General features: G+C 54.0%; 9 protein-coding genes across 9 annotated transcripts; 6 read left to right on the forward strand and 3 right to left on the reverse strand.

Annotated features, from left to right (window-relative positions):
• Positions 1 to 639: 639 nt before the first annotated feature.
• On the forward strand, positions 640 to 1,218 carry ISF_06358 (hypothetical protein; the record flags this gene model as incomplete). Its single annotated transcript, XM_018849962.1, has 3 exons — positions 640 to 717; positions 787 to 839; positions 930 to 1,218. 3 exons carry the CDS (start codon positions 640 to 642, stop codon positions 1,216 to 1,218), a joined length of 420 nt encoding a protein of 139 aa, XP_018702939.1.
• Positions 1,219 to 3,816: 2,598 nt separating this feature from the next.
• ISF_06359 (hypothetical protein) lies at positions 3,817 to 5,326 on the forward strand (the record flags this gene model as incomplete). Its single annotated transcript, XM_018849963.1, has 4 exons — positions 3,817 to 4,048; positions 4,099 to 4,568; positions 4,620 to 5,051; positions 5,258 to 5,326. 4 exons carry the CDS (start codon positions 3,817 to 3,819, stop codon positions 5,324 to 5,326), a joined length of 1,203 nt encoding a protein of 400 aa, XP_018702940.1.
• Positions 5,327 to 5,958: 632 nt separating this feature from the next.
• Positions 5,959 to 9,878, forward strand: ISF_06360 (heat shock protein 60 (Antigen HIS-62); the record flags this gene model as incomplete). Its single annotated transcript, XM_018849964.1, has 7 exons — positions 5,959 to 6,066; positions 6,127 to 6,268; positions 6,326 to 7,841; positions 9,214 to 9,397; positions 9,490 to 9,563; positions 9,624 to 9,672; positions 9,738 to 9,878. The coding sequence occupies 7 exons, from the start codon at positions 5,959 to 5,961 to the stop codon at positions 9,876 to 9,878; spliced, it is 2,214 nt and encodes a 737-aa protein (XP_018702941.1).
• Positions 9,879 to 10,198: 320 nt separating this feature from the next.
• On the reverse strand, positions 10,199 to 10,929 carry ISF_06361 (Ubiquitin supergroup; the record flags this gene model as incomplete). Its single annotated transcript, XM_018849965.1, has 2 exons — positions 10,199 to 10,747; positions 10,819 to 10,929. The coding sequence occupies 2 exons, from the start codon at positions 10,927 to 10,929 to the stop codon at positions 10,199 to 10,201; spliced, it is 660 nt and encodes a 219-aa protein (XP_018702942.1).
• Positions 10,930 to 11,279: 350 nt separating this feature from the next.
• On the reverse strand, positions 11,280 to 12,807 carry ISF_06362 (Fungal transcriptional regulatory protein; the record flags this gene model as incomplete). Its single annotated transcript, XM_018849966.1, has 4 exons — positions 11,280 to 11,930; positions 11,988 to 12,122; positions 12,172 to 12,687; positions 12,751 to 12,807. The coding sequence occupies 4 exons, from the start codon at positions 12,805 to 12,807 to the stop codon at positions 11,280 to 11,282; spliced, it is 1,359 nt and encodes a 452-aa protein (XP_018702943.1).
• Positions 12,808 to 14,168: 1,361 nt separating this feature from the next.
• ISF_06363 (cytokinesis regulator) lies at positions 14,169 to 17,168 on the forward strand (the record flags this gene model as incomplete). The annotated part of the gene is made up of 1 exon (XM_018849967.1): positions 14,169 to 17,168. One exon carries the CDS (start codon positions 14,169 to 14,171, stop codon positions 17,166 to 17,168), a length of 3,000 nt encoding a protein of 999 aa, XP_018702944.1.
• Positions 17,169 to 17,979: 811 nt separating this feature from the next.
• ISF_06364 (aldo/keto reductase) lies at positions 17,980 to 19,077 on the forward strand (the record flags this gene model as incomplete). Its single annotated transcript, XM_018849968.1, has 3 exons — positions 17,980 to 18,087; positions 18,156 to 18,282; positions 18,365 to 19,077. 3 exons carry the CDS (start codon positions 17,980 to 17,982, stop codon positions 19,075 to 19,077), a joined length of 948 nt encoding a protein of 315 aa, XP_018702945.1.
• A 175-nt stretch (positions 19,078 to 19,252) lies between these two features.
• ISF_06365 (DNA double-strand break repair and VJ recombination XRCC4) lies at positions 19,253 to 20,482 on the reverse strand (the record flags this gene model as incomplete). The annotated part of the gene is made up of 2 exons (XM_018849969.1): positions 19,253 to 20,003; positions 20,049 to 20,482. The coding sequence occupies 2 exons, from the start codon at positions 20,480 to 20,482 to the stop codon at positions 19,253 to 19,255; spliced, it is 1,185 nt and encodes a 394-aa protein (XP_018702946.1).
• Positions 20,483 to 21,555: 1,073 nt separating this feature from the next.
• Positions 21,556 to 23,526, forward strand: ISF_06366 (putative protein family UPF0061; the record flags this gene model as incomplete). The annotated part of the gene is made up of 2 exons (XM_018849970.1): positions 21,556 to 22,302; positions 22,603 to 23,526. 2 exons carry the CDS (start codon positions 21,556 to 21,558, stop codon positions 23,524 to 23,526), a joined length of 1,671 nt encoding a protein of 556 aa, XP_018702947.1.
• Between the last annotated feature and the right edge of the window lie 303 nt (positions 23,527 to 23,829).

Below are 23,829 nucleotides of genomic sequence, written 5' to 3' on the forward strand. Positions count from 1 at the left end.
CGCCTCCTTTGCGATGGGTGCTGTTTGTCGGACTTAGATGGCTTAAGAAACGAGAGGAATTTAAGGGATTATTACGGAATATTTGGACTGTTTGCTACATTTTGACAACGAGCCACCAAGGCTGGGAGTTCGCAGGGAGGAGGACTGGGTGGACAATCAAGACAAAGTGATGCAACAACGACAAGAACCCAGGCGTCATCTAGACGCTATAAAATCACGGAAGAAATCAACAGAGTGAAGCAGTCAGTCCGTAATGCATGCCTTTTTGGGCATAGCTGTGCCCGTTTGTGCCCTTCACTTTCACCTTGACAATGACTCCATTCTTGCTTCGCCAGATTCACTTGAGTCTGCATCATACTGCTTTATTTACATCTTCTACCAGCCTCCAGTTTTTCCTGTCTCATTTTCTTAAATAGCGGTTGCCTGAATTCACGTGCCCTTTAGCTATTGGTTTCCTTCCTCCTTGAATCTCTCAACCTCTCAACACGACCTCCAGAGCTGGCCCGGTCACATCACTCTGTCATCAGCTGCACCATCCACCCAATCTTCTTCAACCACCTTCCAAGAAGCCATCCTTAATCCTCACTACTCCTGAACTTCTTTCTATTGCTTGATCATTTCAAGCCTCCGACCGACATCATGTCCAACAAGGCTGCTGGCTCCGACCAAAACGTCCGCTTTCTGGTTGCTTGCATCAACCACAGCACCAACGGAAAGGTGCGCATCACACTGCCCCCGAGCCTTGAGTCCATACTGAACTTTCTTAATACTGACTTGTGTATGCAGCCAAACTTTGAACTCGTTGCCAAAGAGCTCGACATCGTGTCCAAGGGCGCTGCGTATGTCCAATTTCCTCTTCGTCCACCTCCCCTTTCCCTGCCTCTCTCCTACCCACGCAAAAGATACTGATCAAACAACCCGCTTTCCAGAACTAAGCGGTATGAGCGTCTTCTCAAGTCCATTGCCAGCGCTCCCAAGCCGACTGCCGCCGCTACCACCACCGCCGACGACGACGATGGCGATGAAGCAGAGCCGGCCAAACCACCGGCCAAGAAGCGCAAGGCACCTGCCGCTCCCAAGGCCTCGGCCGTGAAGAAGGCCAAGACGGCTACGCGCGCCAAGAAGCCCCAGGTTAAGGACGAGGGGGAAGAAAAAGAAGAAGAAAAGGTGGACGTCAAGGCCGAGTCTGACTCTTCCCTGTCTGGTACGTGCTACTGAATACGAACATTGCGGGAAAAAACCCCATTTCTTTTTTTGCTAACCATGGCCTATCCAGATTGCTCCCGAGAATGTTGATGAATGGGCTAAGACAGGAACGGTTCAAGTCGTTCTACTTGCGAGGAGGCCTGCCGCTGCTGTCGCTGTCTGGCCAAGCCTTCGCATGCAAAGCCATGGAGGAGAGGAGGGTTCTTTTTTGCAATCTTTGGGATATTGAATTTTGGGAGAGATGCATGAAAAAACATTTGGGCTTTTTTTGTTCTTCAGAGCAAGCAAAATACGCTGAACAAAAGAAGCAAGTAACATGATTTACGACTCGTCAGTTCTGGCAGCCGATATCAATCAACCGCGGAGTATTTCCATCTTAACCCTAGACCTCTCTGCGAAGCAAACAGTGACTGCCCATGTATAAAATTGAAAAAGAAAACCCGACTAAATAGTCCAAAAAAGGTATTAGGTAAAGATGCAAACGGATGTGCCCCCCCATTGAAGCTCGAAAGTTCAATGGGCCTGGTCCCCTGCATGCCGCTGTGTCCTATTTCGCTCGAGTCACCTCACTTGTCAATAGCCCCGCGAGGAGACAATAGGAAGGCTTGAGTCGGTGGCTCTGAACTGGGAGCAGCATCAATGGTATTGTTTATTTTGCGTTTCCCAGACTTTGACGAAAGAAGCGGTGGACGAGAAGAGAGGGTATATACAACATGTTCTCCCTTTCCGCCATGGCGAGAGCTTCGCTTTGCCATCTTCAATTCTCCAATCTGCCCATCTTGAGATTCTTTTGCAAGATCTTTCTTCTTGAGAAATCATGCCTCTTGTCACGGATATCCACGATCGATTCGTGCTCCCCAACGCCCGCTTCAACCCAACCGCGCGGCCGCCGAGCTGCTCTGGCCTGCTTACACCTCCCGAATCGCCCATTTCCGGCCACACGCCGCCACTTCCAGTGTCTACCAACTATCCTTCTTCTTCTGCGCAAGAGGGCCGTGGGATGCCGCAGCTGCCGAGATTTGGAGCTTTTGAACCTGCGCCGCAGAACGCGCCACCACACCCGCCGCCGCAGGACTTGTCACGCGTTTCCGAAACTATCTACACGATTATCGAGCAGGTCATCGAGCAGAAGCTAGCTGAGGCCATGGGACCGTTGCGGCTCAACATTCGACGATTCGACTCAGAGAACACCGATCTTCAAACACAAAATGACACCCTGGGAAGTCAGGTTCGCTGCTTGGAGGCCCAAGTCAACGCGCAACTACAGACACTACAGACCTTGCAAAATATCTCCTTTGCCTCATCGAGCAATCTAGAAATTATCTCTGCACTGGCAAATAAGCTTTCTGACGCGACAAATTCTATGGAGAGGGCTCGCGACTTCAATCATCACCACCAGCCACCTACATCTACATCCCCTCTGTCGCATCAGCACGAAAATCACTGCAATATCCACCCTCAATTTTGCTTTGAGCGTCGAAGCTCGAAAAGGCAGCGCCGATCATATACAAAGTCGAGGAAGTCAAGTCTGGTCAATTGTATGCTGTCCAAATGGAGGACTGGAGGGGCTAGGGAGTGAGATACGCTGGAAGTTTTCTTATGCTCGGGGTTTGGCGTTTTACTTTACATTACCGGTATAGCTTCCATTTCGCAAGAAGAAATGTACTCTGGGTACTCCAATAATTCTTTATTCCCAGTTTTAGTAACTATTCATCGCCTTTTCTTTGGCCGTCACAACCAAGTTCTACCTAGTCCTTCGTTTCCCCGTGCCGCCCGCCACCAGTTCCTGGTTTTCACGAGAGCTGATTTTTAGCCCTTTTTATCAATGTTCTGTAGTCATGTCGATAGGTAGTACATGTAGGTTAAAAACGAATCCAGGACATTGAGACGAGGTGGCTGGGACCAGGTAGCTGTCTACTTGCACAGGCCCCGGCAGACAGATAGAGGAGCTCTACCACGTACAACATACCTTGGAAATATCTAAGTACGTCCACGTTAAGAGACAAAAAACTGGATTACATCCATAATGAGACATGCTCTTTGATATTTGCTGCCAAGACAGCTTCGTTATCACAGCGCGTGCCAGTCAGTATGCTCTGCTCGAGCCGGCACTGTAAATACAATACATTTATGCACAACAATCTTGGGTTGGGCGTCCGCAATAATTGGTAACCAGCCTCGGTATTCTTGATTAAAAATTTTTAGATATTAACTCTCTTCTCCACCCCACCTTGCCAGCTGGCAACGGCCAACCTCTTTGCCTGCCGGCCGATCAAACGCATTTGCCTTGCCCCAGCAACCAGGTATCTCTGCGTCTCAAAGTGTACGAATGAGTTTTCCCCTCCTCTTCAATATCTTGTTTTTCCCTTTTGAAGCATGCCGTTGACTATATAAGGAATAATACTTTGGTTGCTATCCGCCACGTCGAGAGTCTGTTGCATGCGCTTCGTTCTGCGTTTCTCTGCGTTTGGTTGCTCCAATTGACTTACTCACCGAATCTATTTCCTTGCACGTTTTGATACCGTTCTTGGTTTAAAGAATCACAGAGAAGCTACCCTTTACACAAGCACACCTGGAGTATTGATCTCAACACGCCTTTTCTTGCCAGTCATGGGTGTCACGCCGGTCAAGAAGACACCGTCCAAGACGGGCCGCTCCCCGGCGCGCGATCGTCGCTCGCAATCCCGAAGCATTAAGGAGAGCGATTCCATTGCCAACCCGCTTCAAAGAACTCCAAACCATGGCCATAATAGGGAATCGTCATTCTCGCACACTCTTCCGACAGACGAGCAAAAGCGCAGCAATGGCCGAGTCGTTGGCCGCAGCCTCATCATGTGGGGGCGTGAGTTTCCAAAATGCCTGTATACTTGGCCTAACACTGACTCTAAACAGGTCCCAGAATGGCCGAGAAGCTACTGCTACATCTTCACTACGAATGTACTCGACACAAGATCGTCTTGCCCTGGGATTCCATTGCCCATAGGCTCCACCCCGGCTCCTCTGGAGCTGCCGTTGTCCAGCATCTCAATCGCGTGCGGAAAGAGTTGATTAGAGAGGGACACCTTGTACCGCCGGTTTGCCAAAAGCCCTGCTCCAACTCTGGTGTTGACCCCAATATCCGTGGCTTTGTGCGTCAGAACCCCAATGGTGACGACAAGGACAGCATTCGTGCTATTCGCTTTGATGAGAAGTACGAAGATCTGAAGTTCAACCTCCCGGACACTTTTCATGATTCTGGTGATGAGGATGAGTGCATGCCGGATTCGCCTAGCCCCATTCGTATACAGCAACCACAATTCTGCAGTGGTCCTCCAAGCGTTACCGATGAGTCTGTCAACAGTCTCCACCGCTTCGAGCAAAGTGTAGGTGTCTCAATGCCATCGCCTACCAAGCTCCCTACTAACACCCGACAGTGGTCTCCCCAGAGTAGCTTCTGTTCCCCCACTAGGCAGCAGAGATCTGAGATGGGCGATCTGGAGTTGGAGAGGCCGCTCTTGACTCGGTCGTTTGACACTCTCACCTCTGCGGGATCTGTTCCGACCTCGGCCGCTCCCACCTCAGCGCCGACTCACGGCCAATGGCAAGAGAATTCTTGGTCCCAATACTCGCCAATGGGCCTTTATCCATACGAGAAGCGCCATACGGATTTCCCTACTTCCATGCCGGGCTACTTTACCCTGCCCGCGAATTACTCCATGTTTTCGACCGACGAGTCCTTCGCTGCGTGGCAGGAGGAGCTTGTGACGCAGACCGATCGCTCGCAGGTCCCAGCGCACCTGAAGTACGAAGATGAACTTCCCACCGCGATGAATGATGCTCCTGACGATGCATGTCAAGGCACAGATGTACGTATGATACCATCTTATCAACTTCCCATGCTGATGCACATCCTTCAGGGCCATGACAACGTGCCAATGACGGGACAATTTTGACAAAAGCAAACCAGCCATTTGCTCCAGCATCCTGAGATGGCTTTTTTTGGTATCTGGAAGCTGTCATCTTACTTGCATGTCATTGGTTTTTCGACCACGTTTTCGTCGTTCTCTTTTAGGCAGGTGTTGGAACAGTCACCGTCGAAGCAGCCGACTGGGCGACCTCATTCTGCGAGATTTTGCAATAATTGAAGAATTGGCTATTCGCGTAAGGTTATAACCACGCGAGGAAGAGAATCCGGGGATGGCATACACCCGGGGACAACGGAACTGATTGATCGGCACATTTGAATTGCTAATAAAAGCTCCGACAGAGAGCTCTCGCTGACTCGCGCATTGGGCTAGGATTATTATGAAGGGTAGTTTTTACCATATGAGGACAATTGGGGAGAAACAACGAATGAATAACGGAAAATAGGACAGCAAAGATAAAAAGCACAATAAAAGCTCCTTCGTTCTCGGTTTCTGGGTCAGCGAAATATTGTCTGCTTCATGTGCCCGGCCCAGACGCCGTTGGAAGAGGGTAGAATTAATCGACAGTCCCGACTAGTCCCAACAAGGGCTAGCGTATATTGGGGACGAGACGGTGTTTTGCCGACGCTCGCTGGCGACAATTTTTTTTGGGGCCGAAGCTGGCAAGACATCCATCACCCTTACTCTTCTTTTTCCCCTTCCACCTCAAGCCCTCTCTTTTGCAGTTGTCTCTCTGCCGTTGTACTCCATCATCATCCCCCCCCGGAGTCGTTGTACTATTTCCTGTGCCGTCTTGTAATACTATATACCCCCATTATTTCTTCTCCCTCCCACACATACACACACGATGCAGCGCGCACTGAGCTCCCAGGCCCGAGCTTCTGCTCTCGCCTCTGCTTCCACCAAGTTCCGAGCCGGCGCTGGCCTCGGCCAGCAGCTCCGCTACGCTCACAAGGTCGGTTGCGCCCGAGCAATGATGAGGAGGACCCGATTGGTTGCTGACAAGTCGAAATAGGAGCTCAAGTTTGGTGTTGAGGGCCGTGCTGCTCTCCTGGCTGGTGTTGACACCCTCGCCAAGGCCGTTGCCACCACTCTTGGCCCCAAAGGTCGCAATGTCCTAATTGAGTCCAGCTTTGGCTCTCCCAAGATCACCAAGGGTAGGCAAAAATTACTCTCCGTCGCCAATTGCACAGATCTCAATTAACTCCTCATAGATGGTGTCACTGTTGCTCGTGCCGTTACCCTCAAGGACAAGTTCGAGAACCTGGGTGCCAAGCTCCTCCAGGACGTCGCATCCAAGACCAACGAGGTTGCCGGTGACGGTACCACCACCGCTACCGTCCTCGCCCGTGCCATCTTCTCCGAGACCGTCAAGAACGTTGCTGCCGGCTGCAACCCTATGGATCTCCGCCGCGGTATCCAGGCTGCCGTCGAAGCCGTCGTCGAATACCTCCAGAAGAACAAGCGTGATATTACTACCAGCGAGGAGATTGCTCAGGTCGCCACAATCTCTGCAAACGGCGACCAGCACCTCGGAAAGATGATTGCTACCGCCATGGAAAAGGTTGGCAAGGAGGGTGTCATCACCGTCAAGGAGGGCAAGGTTCTCCAGGACGAGCTTGAGGTTACCGAGGGTATGCGCTTCGACCGCGGTTACATCTCGCCTTACTTCATCACCGACGCCAAGGCCCAGAAGGTCGAGTTTGAGAACCCTCTCATCCTGCTTTCTGAGAAGAAGATTTCCGCCGTCCAGGATATCATCCCCGCTCTTGAAATCTCTACCCAGCAGCGCCGCCCTCTTGTCATCATTGCTGAAGACATTGACGGTGAGGCCCTCGCCGTCTGCATTCTCAACAAGCTCCGTGGTCAACTCCAGGTTGCTGCCGTCAAGGCTCCTGGCTTCGGTGACAACCGCAAGTCTATCCTGGGCGATATCGGTATCCTGACCAACGGTACCGTCTTCAGTGACGAGCTCGAAATCAAGCTGGAGAAGGCCACCGCTGATATGCTCGGCTCCACCGGCTCCATCACCATCACCAAGGAGGATACCATCATGCTCAATGGCGAGGGCTCCAAGGACGCCCTCGCTCAGCGCTGCGAGCAGATTCGCGGCGTCATGGCTGACCCCACGACCTCCGAGTACGAGAAGGAGAAGCTCCAGGAGCGTCTTGCCAAGCTCTCTAGCGGCGTTGCCGTCATCAAGGTCGGTGGCTCTTCCGAGGTTGAGGTTGGTGAGAAGAAGGACCGCTTCGTCGATGCCCTCAACGCCACCCGCGCGGCCGTTGAGGAGGGTATCCTGCCTGGTGGCGGTACCGCCCTGATCAAGGCCTCGGGCAACGCTCTCAAGGATGTCAAGCCTGCCAACTTTGACCAGCAGCTTGGTGTCACCATTGTCAAGAACGCCATTACCCGCCCTGCCCGCACCATCATCGAGAACGCTGGTCTCGAGGGCTCTGTCATTGTCGGCAAGCTGACTGACGAGCACGGCGCTGAGTTCAACAAGGGCTTCGACTCCTCCAAGGGCGAGTACGTTGACATGATCCAGGCCGGTATTCTGGACCCCTTCAAGGTTGTCCGCACTGGTCTCATTGACGCCTCTGGTGTCGCCTCTCTGCTCGGTACTACCGAGGTCGCCATTGTCGATGCTCCTGAGGAGAAGGGCCCCGGTGGTGCTGGTGGCATGGGCGGCATGGGTGGTATGGGCGGTATGGGAGGCATGGGCGGCATGATGTAAGATGACACAATTGCAAAGGAACTAAGATAAAACGGGCGACATTGTACAAAACGGAAACCAAAATCTACTGGGCGCGGATTCGGTGTTATAGAACGGATGGATCAAGTCGGGCCTGTTTTTTATTTAATCTCCCCTCCATGTCTGTGGAAGTTGATGGAAGCGTCGGAAAGGCGCGATCCCAAACACAGTCATATGGCAGAGAGCCATTGTATAGTAGCTATGGTAGCCCCATTGTAGAACCAAAAATATGAGCAAAAATTTTATGAAGCCATCTCCTATTTCGCCCTAGCTAGTGAGAAGTGATGGAAGCCTTGTAGGCAACAAGATAATGAGGACAGCTATCAGGCAGATACTTAAGAGGGCATGTGACTTTTTGAAGTGTCATGTGCTTTAGCAGTCAAGCTATAAGTCAAATTTGAAATTTTCGCGGATATTCAACGGATTCAAAGCAGAATCAAGACATCACCAGCTTGTCGTCAGAGAGCACGACTCGGTCGTTGGGTAGATTGGTGGTTGAGGCTCAGGGGCGCCGACGTCACTTGCCAGTTATCACGTGGGGCGTCTCACGGCCAACCCCCACCGAAGCAGCTCTTGGAGCGTTTTTTCCAGGGGGCGGGCCAGCATGGAAACCCGCTGTAATGATTGAAGGAAATAGGTGCCTGCTCCGGCCTGCTGGTTGCCCCTCTTCCCAGCTCCTTGCTGCAGCTCCCATATATGCCCACCAGGACCTCACACCATCCCACCAGAAAAGCTGGTGCTCTCTTCCCTTCGTCATCCTCACGCAGAACAACAAGAACACCAATTTTGTATCGCAACAGTTTAGAGGAAAAGCCCCGAACGCGCCTTGCTTCCCCTCCCCTTCATGTTTGTCTCCCTCTACAGCCCGCCGTAGCTCTTACTTTTGCCGCCCGCGGCTGCCGCTACACCCCGCCACGGGCGACCGCCTACGCCTACCGTATCTGCGCAGTAACTGACGAAAGCTCCCCTCTTCTCCAGAGCAACATCAGTCCTTACGCTACGTTAACGTCGCAAACACCGCCATCATGGTACGTAAAGGTGATGCGCCAAGGCGCCCTGGCCTTCATTTCGAAGACGATTGAATATTAACAATTTTCTCTACCTGCAGTCTCAATCCGGGTGCGTCTACCTTGTCTCCCCCATGCCAATGTGCTCCCCCGCCTCTCCCCAAACCCCTCCATGGACCTGGTGGCTCCCCGCCTCTGCGACATGCGACTTTTTACTCGCGAAGGAAAAAAGAACCGCGACAAGGATGCGCAGAGGCGTGCGGCCTGTACCATTTGAACCGCAATCCAGCGCACTAGCAACCTGAATCCAAAATGACTAACTCAATATCCACCGCTTCAACAGAGCCACCGTTAGCCAGGAGTGCATCACCGCCTACAACGACCTGAAGCTTTCCAAGAAGCACAAGTACATCATCTACAAGCTTAGCGACGACAACAAGCAGATTGAAGTCGAGGCGGCCTCCAACGACAAGGATTGGGAGAACTTCCGCGAGAAGCTCATCAACGCCACCTCCAAGAGCAAGACTGTTAGTTTCCTTATACACATCCCCTTGGCCAAATGTTCACCGACATTGTGGTATGCATGTATTAACGAGTTGCTCTTCTCTTTGCTGCACAGGGTGCTGTCGGCAAGGGTCCCCGCTATGCCGTCTACGACTTTGAGTACAGCCTCGCTTCTGGTGATGGTATCCGGTAGGCTAGAGCCCAGAAAATAAGCCTCGCAGCATGCCCAGCAGCTAACACGCGCCACAGTAACAAGATTGTCTTCATTGCCTGGTCTCCCGATGATGCTGGCATCCAGGTACGCGAAACCCCCAGGGCCCACGATGGCGTTACCCTATAACTAACCTCTCTCAAAACGCACAGCCCAAGATGATCTACGCTTCTTCCAAGGAGGCCCTGAAGCGTTCTCTGACTGGCCTTGCCAGTGAGCTCCAGGCCAACGACTCTGACGACATTGAGTACGATACCATTCTCAAGACCGTCAGCAAGGGTCTTGCCGCCTAAGCGCGCCCACCTCATGATCTACACCCCCAAAGAAAAGAAAAAGAAACACCCCCACGAGAACGCTTTCACATGACAAATGACGAGAATCGGGGGAAACGGGGGCCGCAGTCTACTGACATGCCCCCGAAAGCAAAAGATGGGAACTAGCCAGGTTATATATCGCCGCTGTCTAGACCAACAATGATTCAGAAATTCAAAGCTACCACCTCAACTCGAAAATAGGTGCTGCGTAGTCTATCAATTCGTATAGTTCTTTCGTAATGGCACAACTCATATATCGGCCCATATCACAACCACAGCCTCCCTCTCTCAGAGCCCATCTACGGCTTCGCGCTTCGCGATTCCCACGCATTCTTAAACACCGTCGTCAGCTCAGCTGCCGTCTCTTCGTCCTTGACCCTCTGCAGCAGGAATCCGTTCAAGTCTGTCCAAAACTGCGGCTCCGCCACCGCCTCCGCTCCCCTCTTCGCCTCGCTGTTGCTGCTGCTCTTCACCGGCGCGGCTGCCTCCTCCTCAGGCAGCGCGGCCGCCGCGCCCTTGGTCACCATGACGCTGAACTCGACCATGGTCGATGGTGGCGGCGCGCCCTCGTCGTCGAGCCCCAGCACGTCCCGCAGCCGCTGGCCGTCCGACAGCAGACGCTTGTTGTGCAGGATCTTGAGCCTGTTGGCGGGGAGGCGGGCGTGCGCCGCGGCGGCCTGCCTGAGTTCGAGCAGGGACGCGGAGACCGGCTGCGCGGGGAGTGTGATTTCGAAGCGCGGGTTGCGCAGCGAGAGCAGCTTGACGGTGACGCTGGGCTCCTCGCCGGGAATGGCGGCGGCGGTGGCCTTCGGGCGGCTCATCGGGGTGGCCATGGACGGGAGGATGAACTAAGAAGAGGGATGACTTGGTTAGCTGGAGGGGGTTTGGGGGTGGAAGGAGGGCAGGGCCGAAGACGAACGGGTGAGCCTTTGGAAAGGGATGTGGCATCTTGGACATAGTTGTGCGAGAGCTTTGCTGGCGTCTGGCCAAGCGAGCTGATGAATTGCTTGGCAAAGGCGACTTCTGACATGATTTCGGATGGTTCTGAAGAGAGAGAGGGAAGTTTTTCCAGGTGTTGCTCGGAGATCGGCTCGAGGCGATGGGCTGGCGTTGGCGGGGAAGAAGCCCCTCGATCTCGGGGTAGCTAGAGGAGACGGTGGGTTGGGCACGGAGCTCCTGAGAAATCGGTTACACGATTATTCTATGATATACGCGCGGAGTAAATGGGTAGAACGCTCAAGGAAACGGATCGACGATGTGCGGTTGAATTGTTCGGGAGCTTGCGTCGTTGCCCAGAAGGTACCGCTATACCTGAAGGTGGGGGTTAGGCCCCAGCCAATCACCTGGCACTAACTAATGCTCGCCTCTCAGCCGTCAACTTCACACGGCATGCTGCAAAACAACTCCTGGGTCCGTCTTGAATTGGAAATCGCAGAGCAGGGTCTCAAGATGCCCCAAACGCCACATGGTATGGGCGTCTCTGCGAAAATCCCAGCTAAACTCCCCCAGCAGCGCGTGCAGCCGGTGCCGCACGTCCTCGTCCTCAGCGCATAACCACGCTGCGTTGAAGTTGAGCATCATGTGCGCGGCGCCCAGAGGTCTGTTCCTCTGGGCTTCGGGGAGCAGGTCGAACGTGTTTTGGACCAGAGTTCGGGCTTCTTCGCGCAGCGAGGCGTTGTCGGGGTCCACGGCCCGCAGCATACAATTAAAGAAGCAGCAGAACGCCAGGCAAAAACCGTACGGGCCGGTGTACTTGCTCTCTGTGGCAGGGCCTGCCATGTATTTGGAGTATACGATAGAGGCCGCATTTTGCACCGTGTTGTAGATCATGGACAGGTCGGTGATGAAGGCTTCGCGGTCAACTTGGCCCTGCATCACGGCTCTGCCACGCTGCAAGAGCGCAGGTATTCGAAATAACAAGACCAAGGTGCTAGACCCCGGTGACTTCTTGTTGATAGCGAGAACTTCTGACAAGGCCTCGAACTTGGCTGGTGAAAGTCGCATCGCCCTGTTGAAGAGAGATTGGACCAGCTGGGATGGCAATCAGCGTTTTGCTTGACTTCGACACGGCAAGCTGAAGCTACTTACCACTGGCCCATGCAAGTACGAGTGCAAGCCCATTTCGAAATCGTCGGTGATGTGGTAAGACTGTCTTGCGCGCAACATCTGAACGGCGCCCTGGCAATGGCTTGTGAGATGCTGTAGGCCAAGCCCACTGAGATTCTGCATTCATTAGAAGAAAGGGGCCGGTACCCAAGGGCCAGATACTTACTTGGCACATGGTTAACAATACTACGGCACAGATTGTCTCTAGAGAATGGGATGTTATGGGGTTACTGATGCTCTCTGTCAATGCTTTTATGGCATCCGAGTACTTTGCCAGGCTCTCCAACGTGACTGGACGACGCACAGCAAAGTCTCGATGCGATGCCACCAGCGCCTGCGCCGCTACGTCGAGCGCGTTGCTAGACCCTAGCCTCTGCGGGACGCTCTGAAGGAACTCGCCGTAGGTCCACGCAAGGTTGAATCTACGGTCCGTGGAAGGCCTTATCATCTCCGCGAAGCTGCCGACGAGCGCGTCCGCTTCACCACTGGGGCACGGCGAGAGTGACAGTAGCGAAGAGGAGGAAGAGGGAGTCGATTTAGCTGAGCCCTCGGTACTCTGGGAAGCTGCATTCTGCCGTCTGGCGCATTTCTGGTCTATGAAGAGGAAGCGCCGTTGGCCGGAGCCGACACACTCGACGCCGAGGCGAACGCATCGCGAGCATGTGGGCTTGGCGTAGTCACACTTTTGTTTATTTTAACTCTGATCAGCTACATTGGAAGATGGGTGTGTTATTTTCATATGCACCTTTTGACGTCGGCGGCGGCAGTTTTCACATGCGCGCCCAGACGGGACACCAGGCATTGTGGCGGCACCCGCGGTCTAAGTGGGCAGTGACGGGAACCTGAGCGCTATGGCAGTGGTACGACCATGATTCCACAAAGGGTGTTTCTGGCAAGCCGTATGATGACGGAGGACGGATTGAGAAAGGGGGTGAATCAGGAGCTTCCGAACTCCTTTGCGCTTGGCTCACCAGAGCCGAGAATGGCTTTATCTCTTTGTCAGTGTAGGACAACCCATCTGGCTAAAATGCATTATGTCAGCAAAGCACGTGACTTGTATCCCCATGTGAAATTGTACATGTGAGAAAGGCCATTTGAACCGTGAACTATTGAAAACGAGGAAATTAACAATTTGTTGGCTGGGGAATGACAAATCTCAGAAGGCGAACTCATTTCCGTCATGCAGTTGCTGTAGAAGTGCAAAGTGGGCAACGAAGAATGAAGTGATACATGGGGCGCGCACAGGCCACCTAGCCTCAACTGTGAAGGGCTCTCGGAAGAATGAAGGCTTGAAGCACGGTTGTGAAACGAGTGAGTGACACGTCAACTGTGATAATGACGAGGCAAAAAAAGGACTTGATGCATCTTCTTAATGCAATTCCTTTGTTTTCTTGTTTTCCCCTTGTTTTTTCTGCTTTCATCGTTTCCCCCATCCCCTATACTCGTTGTCACTTATAGGCAGGCAGCGCTTTACAACCCCTGGTCACTACGGAGTACTAGCAACGGAGGGTGACGCAAAAACGGTACCGAGCCAGCCCAGCCGGACGTTGGAGCGCTTGTAGTACCTTTTTAGAGGTACCAACCACCCATCCCCAACCTTGGAAGTCCCAAGGCAGTTAACACCCCAGCCTTTTCGATTCTCGCCCACAGTGCACCACAGCCCACCATCGCCCACCACCGCCTTCTCGCTTGTTCGTACCCTCTCGCTCGACGCGGGCGTTTTGCATCTTCACACAACGACAATACTAACTCAACCAGCGCAGCGCAGCGCCGTCCTCTTGCTCTTGAGCTTGTGCCATTTTGCACAGCTCGCCGGCAAATTGGATTTCGGCATCGACACTCGACACCTGGCTTGAGCCAATCCGCTATCGACACGACCAGCCGCCCGCCTGGCATCAACCATTCCGTGCACACGACAAGTTCACCACCTGCGCCACCAGCCCAACACTCTGCCATCGAATAGCAACTCGCAATCGCTCGGAAACCATCTTCAAATTTTCGCGACACGAACAGCGACCGTCTCAGTATTGGAATCGTACTGATTGATGCCCTCGATTATGTGCTCGTCAATCTAGACATTAGCCTTTTCTTCCGCCTAGCCATTTCAAATTATTCGGATTCGCCCTAGGCACGACGCTCGCTTGGACGTCGCCATAGACCATCATGGCGACATTAAAACTAAAAGAACGGCAACCCGCCGAGGAAATCGAGAGCTGGGATGACGATGGCGACTTCCTTCTGGACGGCGACGACCTGAGCAGGCGCACGTCCACCAACTTTAGTGGCGCGCCGATCCGCCGTCGAGACTCTACCTCGTCTCATGTATCGTTTCGATCCGAAATCGAGTCGATGCAAGGAGATGAACAGCAATTCCATATACCTGGCGATGACGAAACCTCGACCATGGATGCCATCGCCGCCGCTCAACATGCTGGCATCCCTCTGCCCCAGAACGTGCCCACGTCGGCACTCATGGGAGGAACCATCAAGCGTCTAGGAGGACGCAAAATCCAAAAAATTATCCAAGACGACTGGGAGAATGACTTGGAAATCCCTGAGTTTTCCAAGGGTCTCGCTATTAAGCCTAAGGAAGCGGTTGACTTTCCGGATACCCTTCGGCAAGTCAGTGCTGGCTCTCTTGTTGACAGCCCAACGCGTCTCAGGAAATCACCAACGGCAACTAGCGCTCCATCCGCTCCGGCTCAACCGGCGTCTACCTCAGCCGTCCGGTCTGCGACGAGCGCGCTCACCTCAGCCATCAACTTGGACAAGTTCAAAGACGCTGACGACGACGACTTCTTTGGCGAAGGCCCGGCTACCGTTCGCGCAAGCAGCATCCCCCGGGGCCGACAGCAGGTCAATCCTGTGTCATTCATCACACCGCCAACGCCACAAAAGAAGGACAGTGCAAAGACAGCCGACGATGACTTCGAAGATGACCTGGAGCTGCCATCGGATGGCAAGCTGACGCTTTCAACTAGAAGAGATATCCCCGCCACGCCGTTGCAGGTCGATGACTTGGACTGGGGAGAAGGAAGCCTGGGCACTCGCTGGGGCGGCACTCGACGCGATGGACGATCAAATAGGAGTTCCTCTGCATCTGCGCTCAGCCCTAGCATTTCTAGTTCGGTCACTGCGGAGAGTGAAGACGAGACTTTTGATGGCCTCTTGCTCCCCGCCGGCCCCCTCAACTTAAAGGAGCGACTCCAACACCGCAAGAACAGCCCCTCCCCTTCAAGATTAATTGTCGATACACAAATTGCTAGTGCCACGACTACCTCAAGCAAACCACATGTGGAACCTGAACGTCAGGATCCTCTTGATGGCTTAGACATCGGTGATGGGGATGTATTCGAGTCCACCAAGCTATCATTGCACAGAAACATCAAAATCAAGGAATTGCAACCCGCGAGTCCCGCGCGACCGAAGACTGCGGTGTCGTTGACGTTTACCAATAAGTCTGGCACAACCACCCGTCTACCCCGTCTCAGTCATGAGCGTTCACGTTCTACTGCGCTGGAACCTGTGTCAGAGAGCGGTGGTCCTATCCAGCAAAGGAGCCGTCGACCGCAATCGCGCCTCGGTCATTCTGCACAGTCATCCGTGGTCAGCGTACCGACGCCCACGACTCTGCATGCTCCTCCCTTCCCACCATCCACACCGCGCCGGAGAGAAGTTTCTACTAGGTCATCGTTCACTACTCTCCGCAACGATACTGCATCGACGACAAATGCCCAGCTTTTACGCCAGAAGCGATCTATGCCTGCTGTTCGTCAAGCAAACTCGCCCATGAAGCCCCCGACTACACGTTCGTCGGATCGACCGCCATCTAGGGATAACAACCGGTCTCAATCAGGCCTCCGACCGAAAACGCCGGTAGAACGCATTCGCCAGCAGGAAAGCCCAACATCACACTCAAAAAAGACACCCATGCCTTTCTTGCCTGCGGGGAGCTCACAAAATACATCGCATCATGTGACGTCCAAGGGGATGAGGCAGTTTCGGCGATGGGATTCTGAGAATGGCATTGACACTCGATCCATCTCTCGCACGTTCTCAAGGTCGGGGATGCGCTCGCCAAGCCCTCAGCGCTTTAGAGTCGCCGCTGATACTTGGGAGAGGCTTAGTAAACCCAAGAACAAGCGCAACTTTGGTGATGGGCATGAGCTGGATGGATTCGATGATCTTCCAACGTCAAAAGAAGCCGAGACTCGCTTTTTGCGGCAGCCGAATGCGACTGGCCTGAAATCTGCTCTGAAGAACAAGACATATCAGAGCCTGATTCCCGACCGCATTGGTACGCCGGCGCCTCAATCTCCTGCCAGGCCCTTGTCAGGCACTCCACGCTTTGCGCGGGATACCGCAGCAAGTCGTATTGCCCGTGAGACGTCTCTAGCCAATCGAGTGCCTGCAAATGGGCCTCTGGCTACCATCTCCGCGCAACGCGGCACAAATCAGCCTCCGCGATCCACTCCCAACCCTCAATTGCCTTCACAACACATTATTCGACCAAAGAAGCCTTCTAAGCGCGTGCAACAGCAAAAGCCGCACTTGATTGCAAACTTGAACAGCGGAAAGGAATCGAAGACTGTCAATGGCATGTACTACAATGCCGAGACGTTTCGATGGGAGGGTAATGAGAATGCGTTGAGTGCTTTTGACCACACTTCAACTCAATCGCCGGCGCCGTCTCCCGCCCACCTCGCGCGAGAGAAGGACTTGCTAACTCCCCGGCCGGCCCTCATCACAAACATCAGCTCCACCAAAGGCGTTCAAGTTGTCGGCGGCATGGTGTTTGATCCGCAGAACATGTGCTGGCTCAAAATTGGCCAGCAAAACAACCCGGCGTCAGAGACGAGCGACACCATGGACGGGTTCAATGCTCTGGACGACGAAGAGGATGTCTTTAAAGACATTCCCGATCTTGATGATCATGGCGCTGACGAGACGCGGGGACAGGGCCGAGTCAGTGACATCAAGGATGAGTGGCTTGTTGGAGAAGAATTTGATGTCGGCCCCGAGTTTATTAGGAGACAGCGTGAAGAGGAGGAGCGTTGGAGACGAAAGTGTGAGAAGTGGATTGGTCGCGGATCGCGAGATCGCGACACATGGAGGTGGACGATTCGCGAGCTGGTTTCTCAGTTTGACGACTTGTCTGTTTAACGCCGTTACGATTTCTTTCTTTCGTTGCGTGTAGGTCGCTTTGACCTTGCATGTTATATATATTATTCCTGCATTTATCGGGGACTTGCCAAGGTGGCAGTTTCTGAAGATCTGTTTTGGGAGCTGGACGCGGGACAGGGGTGCCCGTAGCGGCCAGCTGGGTTGGTGTTTCTGGGACTGGGAATAGAAAAAGGGGCAGGGTGTATATGATCCCGAAACATGGTTACGACGAAACGACTCGGATGCGCTCATGACGAATATATGTTTTCCTTGGCTTGGCTATAGATGATAAGTGGATTTCATTAACGGGGAGAGGGGTGACGGGGGACCGGACCGGGGGACGGGGGAGGGGACGATTTGTTCGACTAGTATAAAGGACTAAGCATATGTATCAACATGCATCTTTTGTATTTTCCCCTGATTAATACTTTGTTGATGGTACAGTGCATTGCGTGTGAGGTGCCTTTCCTGCGGTGGCACCTGCAAGCGCCACCAGAGTGATCTGCACAGAGCCTGACCAGGCAAGTTCATTTTCTCACCACTCTCGCTTGCATCCCTGTGCTTAAGCTACCTTTCCCTCAAAGACATCGCAATCATGCAACTGAATAAATGCCGATGGGCCTTTTCGGATTTAACATGAATGCTGTGGATAGCGTCATAGCTGACCCCCGCGACAAGCGGGGCAGCTGTCGTTACCCGGATTCACGGCAAGTGAAATTAACAGACATAAAGGTAGTTGGCAACCCCCAAACCAATCCAACCTTAACAACTACACGAGAGATACACATCACCGCGTAAAGAATTATACGCCATGAATTCGATCGGCGCAACATTCACACCGGATGCCTCGGGCCAGTCACCCAAGCAGGTCTCGACGATTCCACAGCTCAAGCTGAACGATGGCCACACCATCCCCATGGTCCGTATACCTGGAGCACCTCTTATCCGGCTACCGTGCGTGCTAACACAAACAACGAACGTGGGCAGTTGGGATACGGACTAGGCACGGCCAACTTTAAAGCCGCGAGCGCCAAGGGCAAGTTTGACCAAAAGGTGGTTGACTCAACAAAGGAGGCCATTGCCAAGGGTTTCCGCCACCTAGACGGAGCCGAGGGTACGTTTGTTCGACTGGTCCTGCCTCTTAACCTCTCACGTTTGAACTGAGCCGCTCACCAGCCTCCCCCCGGGGCCCCTAGTCTACGGAAACGAGGAGGAGCTGGGCGCCGCCATCAAGGAGTCCAACGTGCCGCGGGAGGAGCTCTACATCACGACCAAGTTCCCCGCCACCGGCGCCACCTCGCCGCGCGAGCACTTTGACGCCTCGCTGCGCCGCCTGGGCGTCGACTACGTGGACCTGTACCTGCTGCACGGCCCGTGGTTCGCGCAGGGCTCGGCCGCGGCGCTGCAGCGCGCCTGGGCCGACATGGAAGCCATCCGGGCCTCGGGCCGCGCGCGCTCCATCGGCGTCTCCAACTTTTTGCAGGAGCACCTCGAGCCGATCCTGGAGACGGCCACGGTCGTGCCGGCCATCAACCAGATCGAGTTCCACCCGTACCTGCAGCACGGGGACCTGCTCGCCTTCCACCGCGACAAGGGCATCGCGGTCGCCGCGTACAGCCCGCTGGCGCCGCTGACGCGCGCGCGCGGCGGCCCGGTGGACGCGACGTGGGCGCAGCTGGCGGAGAAGTACGGCGTGGGCGAGGCGGAAGTTGGCTTGAGGTGGTGCGTGGACCAGGGCATCGTGACGCTGACGACGACGGGCAACGCGGAGCGCATGGGCAGGGTGGTGCGGCTGGTGCCCAAGTTCAAGTTGACGCCCAAGGAGGTGGAGGACGTGGCGGCGCTGGGCAGGGAAAAGCACTTTCGCGCGTTCTGGCGTGAGAAGTTTGACGCGGAGGACAGGAGTTGAGGAATCCGGCCAAACAAAACTGATAACCATGATTTGGTAGAGGCCGAGTGGGAAGGGTTACAGAAGAGGACATGGGTTCTAGCTTAGAGTCAGGAAGGCAGGCCACGGCCGAAACACACGCTGAATGAAGATTGATGAATTATGCTACTAGTTACCAATACATGGATCCTTCGTTCTACAACTCGTCATCAGAATCCGTAGCTGCGCCGTCTGCTGGCACCACCGCCTTTGGAGGGGCCTCCTTTGGTTTTCTATTCGCAAATGGGAGGTCTCTCTTGGGCGGTGGTGCCGCTGCAGCCTTTTTGGGCGGGCTCGGCTCACGAGGCGGCGGCGATGTGGCAGCTTTGTCTTGTTCGTTTCTGCCGCTGTCGTCTGCCATCTTCTCGTCCGAGTCGTCTTCATCCCCATCTACCGATGCCGTTGCCTCCGTCGTGTTCCCACCATCCTCGGTATCCTCAGGCTCCGACTTTATGCGCGGCTCCTCCTCCGCCGCGTCCCCGCCGTCAGACTCTTCCTCCTCCTTGATCGGCGCGGGCGCCTTCCTCTTTCTCGCGCGAGAGGCGGCCGGCTTTCGGGCTCTAGACCTACCCTTGGAGGGCTCCGGTTCCGGCGACTGCTCCTCGGGCTCTGGTTCCTGGGCGGCGGCGGCAGCGAAGGTGCCGGACGCCAGGACCTTTTGCTGCTCCCGGATCTTGACCTTCTTTTCGTTGAGCAGGTCTCGGAACTTTTGCAGTAGTGCCGTCTCGTCCTCGTCCTTGGCCTTGAGCAGCTCTTCCAGCTGCTCCTTGAGCTTCTGGATGGCAGCCTCCAGTTCGGTCACAGTGGACTGGGCTTGCGCGGTGGCCGCGTTGCTGGCGACGACGGCGTCAGCAGAGGCGGCACACCACTGGAGCAGCTCAATTTCTTGGTTCTCATCATGCGATAAACTAATTATGCCAAGCCGTTGCTATGTGACAGAATTAGCGAATTACTCGAGGATGGATGAGCCAGGGAATTTTACTGTAATGCCTTGCACCTGCTTCCTGATTGTGATTGTGATAGAGGTTTCACTCTGAACGGTAGCGGTTGCATTGATGACGCTCAATGGTTTCTGACTGAAAAACGACTCGAGCGTTGATTCCCACTCAGAGTCCGTCAATGGGCTATTCTGCACTTTGAGTGCCGCGATGCGGTCATGTTTGACTGCACGAGGGCAGCAGGCAGGTTGGGTCAGCTTCAGATATAGCGGACTTGTCTTTGAGGGCGGTGTAGAACTCCTACTCTTGACAACGTATGGCGCCTCTCCTTCAGTTGCAATCAACTTGAGATCCAAGGGCTTTTTGCCGGCGGATGAGGAGGCCTGTAACAAGACGAACTCTTGGTCATTGTCGCTTTGCGGTATCTTGAATACTCTTGACGTGGTCATGGCGAGACGGGAGTCGATGCTACACGCAAGCCGAGATGCTGGATGGTATCCGGTATTTGATATTCTGGGCTGGCTGTGATGAGCGGCTCTTGGGACAAAATTCACGAAAGAAAGTCAGTCGGTTGAAGTTGGTTGTTTGTAAAATAGATTAGCGTGATACAGTATGACGGGTAGCTGGCTGGCTGGCTTCTAGGCAGCAACTCCACTCAACAGCAGCCCAAGGTTTGCATGCCAGATTTCTTTACATTTTGTGATAATTCTCTTGTTCGCATTTTTTTCTATTCCTCCTCTCTAATAATCTACCATAGATATTGTTTACTTCAGAGTTAAAGAGTGTCAGCCTGAGTCGATGGTAGGTAACGATTCCCTCTGTGCATTGAATCACTCCTGGCATTCAGCGAGGGGTTATTAGCTTGTAGGCGGCCTAGTACTATGATATTCGGAGTTCCTAGTATGCTTGAAGTTTCGCTGCTTTTTCATTATTACTTTCCTCATTTTCCCGTTTTTTTTTGCAGTGATAAGAGGTGATGGGACAGTAAATGAAAGGCGCTTGTGTGTCTTCGCCGTCATGGTTGGTAAGCGGGCACGGGTGTCTAACGATAACCCGTCCGCGATCCAACTGTGTTTAATCAACTGCCGAAAAGGAAACAAAATAAAAAAAAAATGCACCAATATCAGCTCACATTACGGATACGGTTTCTTGATTTCCTGGTTGTCAGAGATGGGTCGGCTCGGCTTTCGGTTCCGCACCACCGTCTACCGCCTACCGTCTACCGTCTAGCATCTACCGTCTAGCCGTCACCCGCTGTGGCGCGCCGCGCTCCAGCGGGCAGCCGGCTCCGAGCTAAAACGCCGCTCGCCACTGGCTACCTAGGGAAGCCCTGCAAGTTAACTAGAGGTTGCGTCATGTGCAGGATTCCAAATGCACATTATTATATAACAAGAGAAGAGCGCTTCCACATTTCGTGACCAGACATCTCCTGACGACACCACAAAATTGGCCGTTGATGCTTCGCAGAATTAGCCTTTGCAGGCCTCTTCCGCGAATACCACAGCCTCTCCCTATTTCCCGCATGGCAAACAACGGCTCGGCGCATCATGCGCGCCGCCTCTCGTATGAGGGCAAGCCGCTCCAAGACATCCCCAAGTCCTGGAAATTTACGTCCAAACTCAAGCCCGATGCTCTGTTCCCCACCCCGGCTGCCTCGCACAAGACGCCCCGAGATGATATCGGCCCGCGCATGGTCCGCGACGCCCTCTTCACCTGGGTGCGGCCCGAAAAGCAGCACGATCCCGAGCTGCTCGCCGTGAGCCCCGCCGCCATGCGCGACCTCGGCATCATCGATGACGAAAAGAGCACTGAAGACTTTCGGCAGTTCGTTGCAGGAAACAAGCTCTATGGTTGGGATGAGGACACGCTGCAGGGCGGCTACCCATGGGCCCAGTGCTATGGCGGTTATCAGTTTGGTCAATGGGCCGGCCAGCTCGGAGACGGCAGAGCCATATCTCTTTTCGAGACGACGAACCCGGCCACTGACATTCGCTACGAGCTGCAGCTCAAGGGTGCCGGCCTGACCCCGTACTCGCGCTTTGCCGACGGCAAGGCCGTTCTCAGGTCCAGCATCCGCGAGTTCATCGTCTCCGAGGCCTTGAACGCCCTGTCTATCCCCACGACGCGCGCACTGTCTCTTACCCTACTACCGCACTCCAAGGTCCTTCGCGAAAGACTCGAGCCGGGCGCCATCGTCCTGCGCTTTGCCCAATCCTGGCTGCGTCTCGGCACCTTTGATCTCTTGCGATCCCGGGGTGACCGCAAACTGGTGAGAGAGCTATCCGCCTATGTCGCAAATGACGTCTTCGGGGGCTGGGAAAAATTACCCGGGAGATTAGAAAACCCAGATAAACCCGCAGATGGACCGAAACCCTCTCGCGGTGTCCCGGAGAAAACTGTGCAAGGGCCCGAAGACGTTGCGGAGAACAGGTACACCCGACTATACAGAGAGATAGTGCGGCGAAATGCTCTAGTCGTTGCACAATGGCAAGCATATGGCTTCATGAATGGGGTTTTGGTGAGCAGTCCCGTCATGCCCGCATCTTTCTAGTACTAACGCACGTCGTAGAACACGGACAATACCTCTGTGTTCGGCCTGTCCATTGACTTTGGCCCTTTTGCTTTCATGGATAATTTTGATCCTTCTTACACACCGAACCACGACGACGCCATGCTACGGTACTCCTACAGGAACCAGCCTACCATTATCTGGTGGAACTTGGTCCGCCTCGGCGAATCCCTTGGAGAGCTGATGGGTATGGGCTCAGCAGTCGACGACGAATCATACATTGCAGAGGGCGTCAAGAAGGGCCAGGAGGATGAAGTTATCGCCCGAGCCGAGAAACTCATCACGCAAGCCGGCGAAGAATACAAGCACACCTTCTTGTCAGAGTACAAGAGGCTGATGACTAGACGCCTTGGCCTGCGCCAACAAAGAGAATCTGATTTTGATGTGCTCTTCTCTGAGGCCTTGGACACACTGGAAGCCTTTGAGCTAGACTTTAGCCACTTCTTCCGTCGGCTCAGCAGTGTCAAACTCGCCCAAGTCGCGACCGAGGACGCTCGACGCCAGACAGCCCGCATCTTCTTTCACAATGAAGGCCTGCCAAAGACAGTCACGGAGAGCGATGCACTGGATCGTATCTCCAAATGGCTGTCTAAGTGGCATGACAGGGTCGTTGGGGACTGGTCGTCTGATGGGGCTGTCACTGAAGGCGCAGAGGCCGAAAGGATACAAGCCATGAAGCAGGTGAACCCGAATTTTGTGCCCCGAGGCTGGATTCTGGATGAAATCATTCGCCGTGTTGAAAAAGAGGGAGACAGAAATGTCCTGGATCGCGTGATGCACATGGCTCTACACCCGTTCCATGATTCCTGGTCAGGCCTGGAATTTGACGGTGCTACATATCAGGGCGATAGGGATGAAGAGCGACGCTGGGTTGGCGACGTGCCTCGTTTCGAGCGAGCGATGCAGTGCAGTTGCAGTTCTTGATAACGATACGACCAGGCAACAACATGTAAGCTAGATAGATAATCAAGATGCCTTCTAGGCTTTGAGATGTAACGACCGGCGGTAAGAGGCAATGCTCGTTGAGATAGAAAAAATCTCTCCCCTGCTTCCATAATCGGCGTAAAACTGTTTAATCTGGAGCATAAGATAGAGGAAGACTCGATTGAAGCCATGCACTGCAGAGCAGAACGCGGCTCAAGCTCACCTACAATAAAATATGCCCGTGTACAATTAATTGGGAGAAAAGAAAAACAGAGCAAAGCTCGCAAATTCGCGGGAAGGTTA

This window comes from Cordyceps fumosorosea (assembly GCF_001636725.1).
Source record: "Cordyceps fumosorosea ARSEF 2679 chromosome Unknown scaffold_16, whole genome shotgun sequence".
In the NCBI taxonomy this organism is placed as follows: domain Eukaryota; kingdom Fungi; phylum Ascomycota; class Sordariomycetes; order Hypocreales; family Cordycipitaceae; genus Cordyceps; species Cordyceps fumosorosea.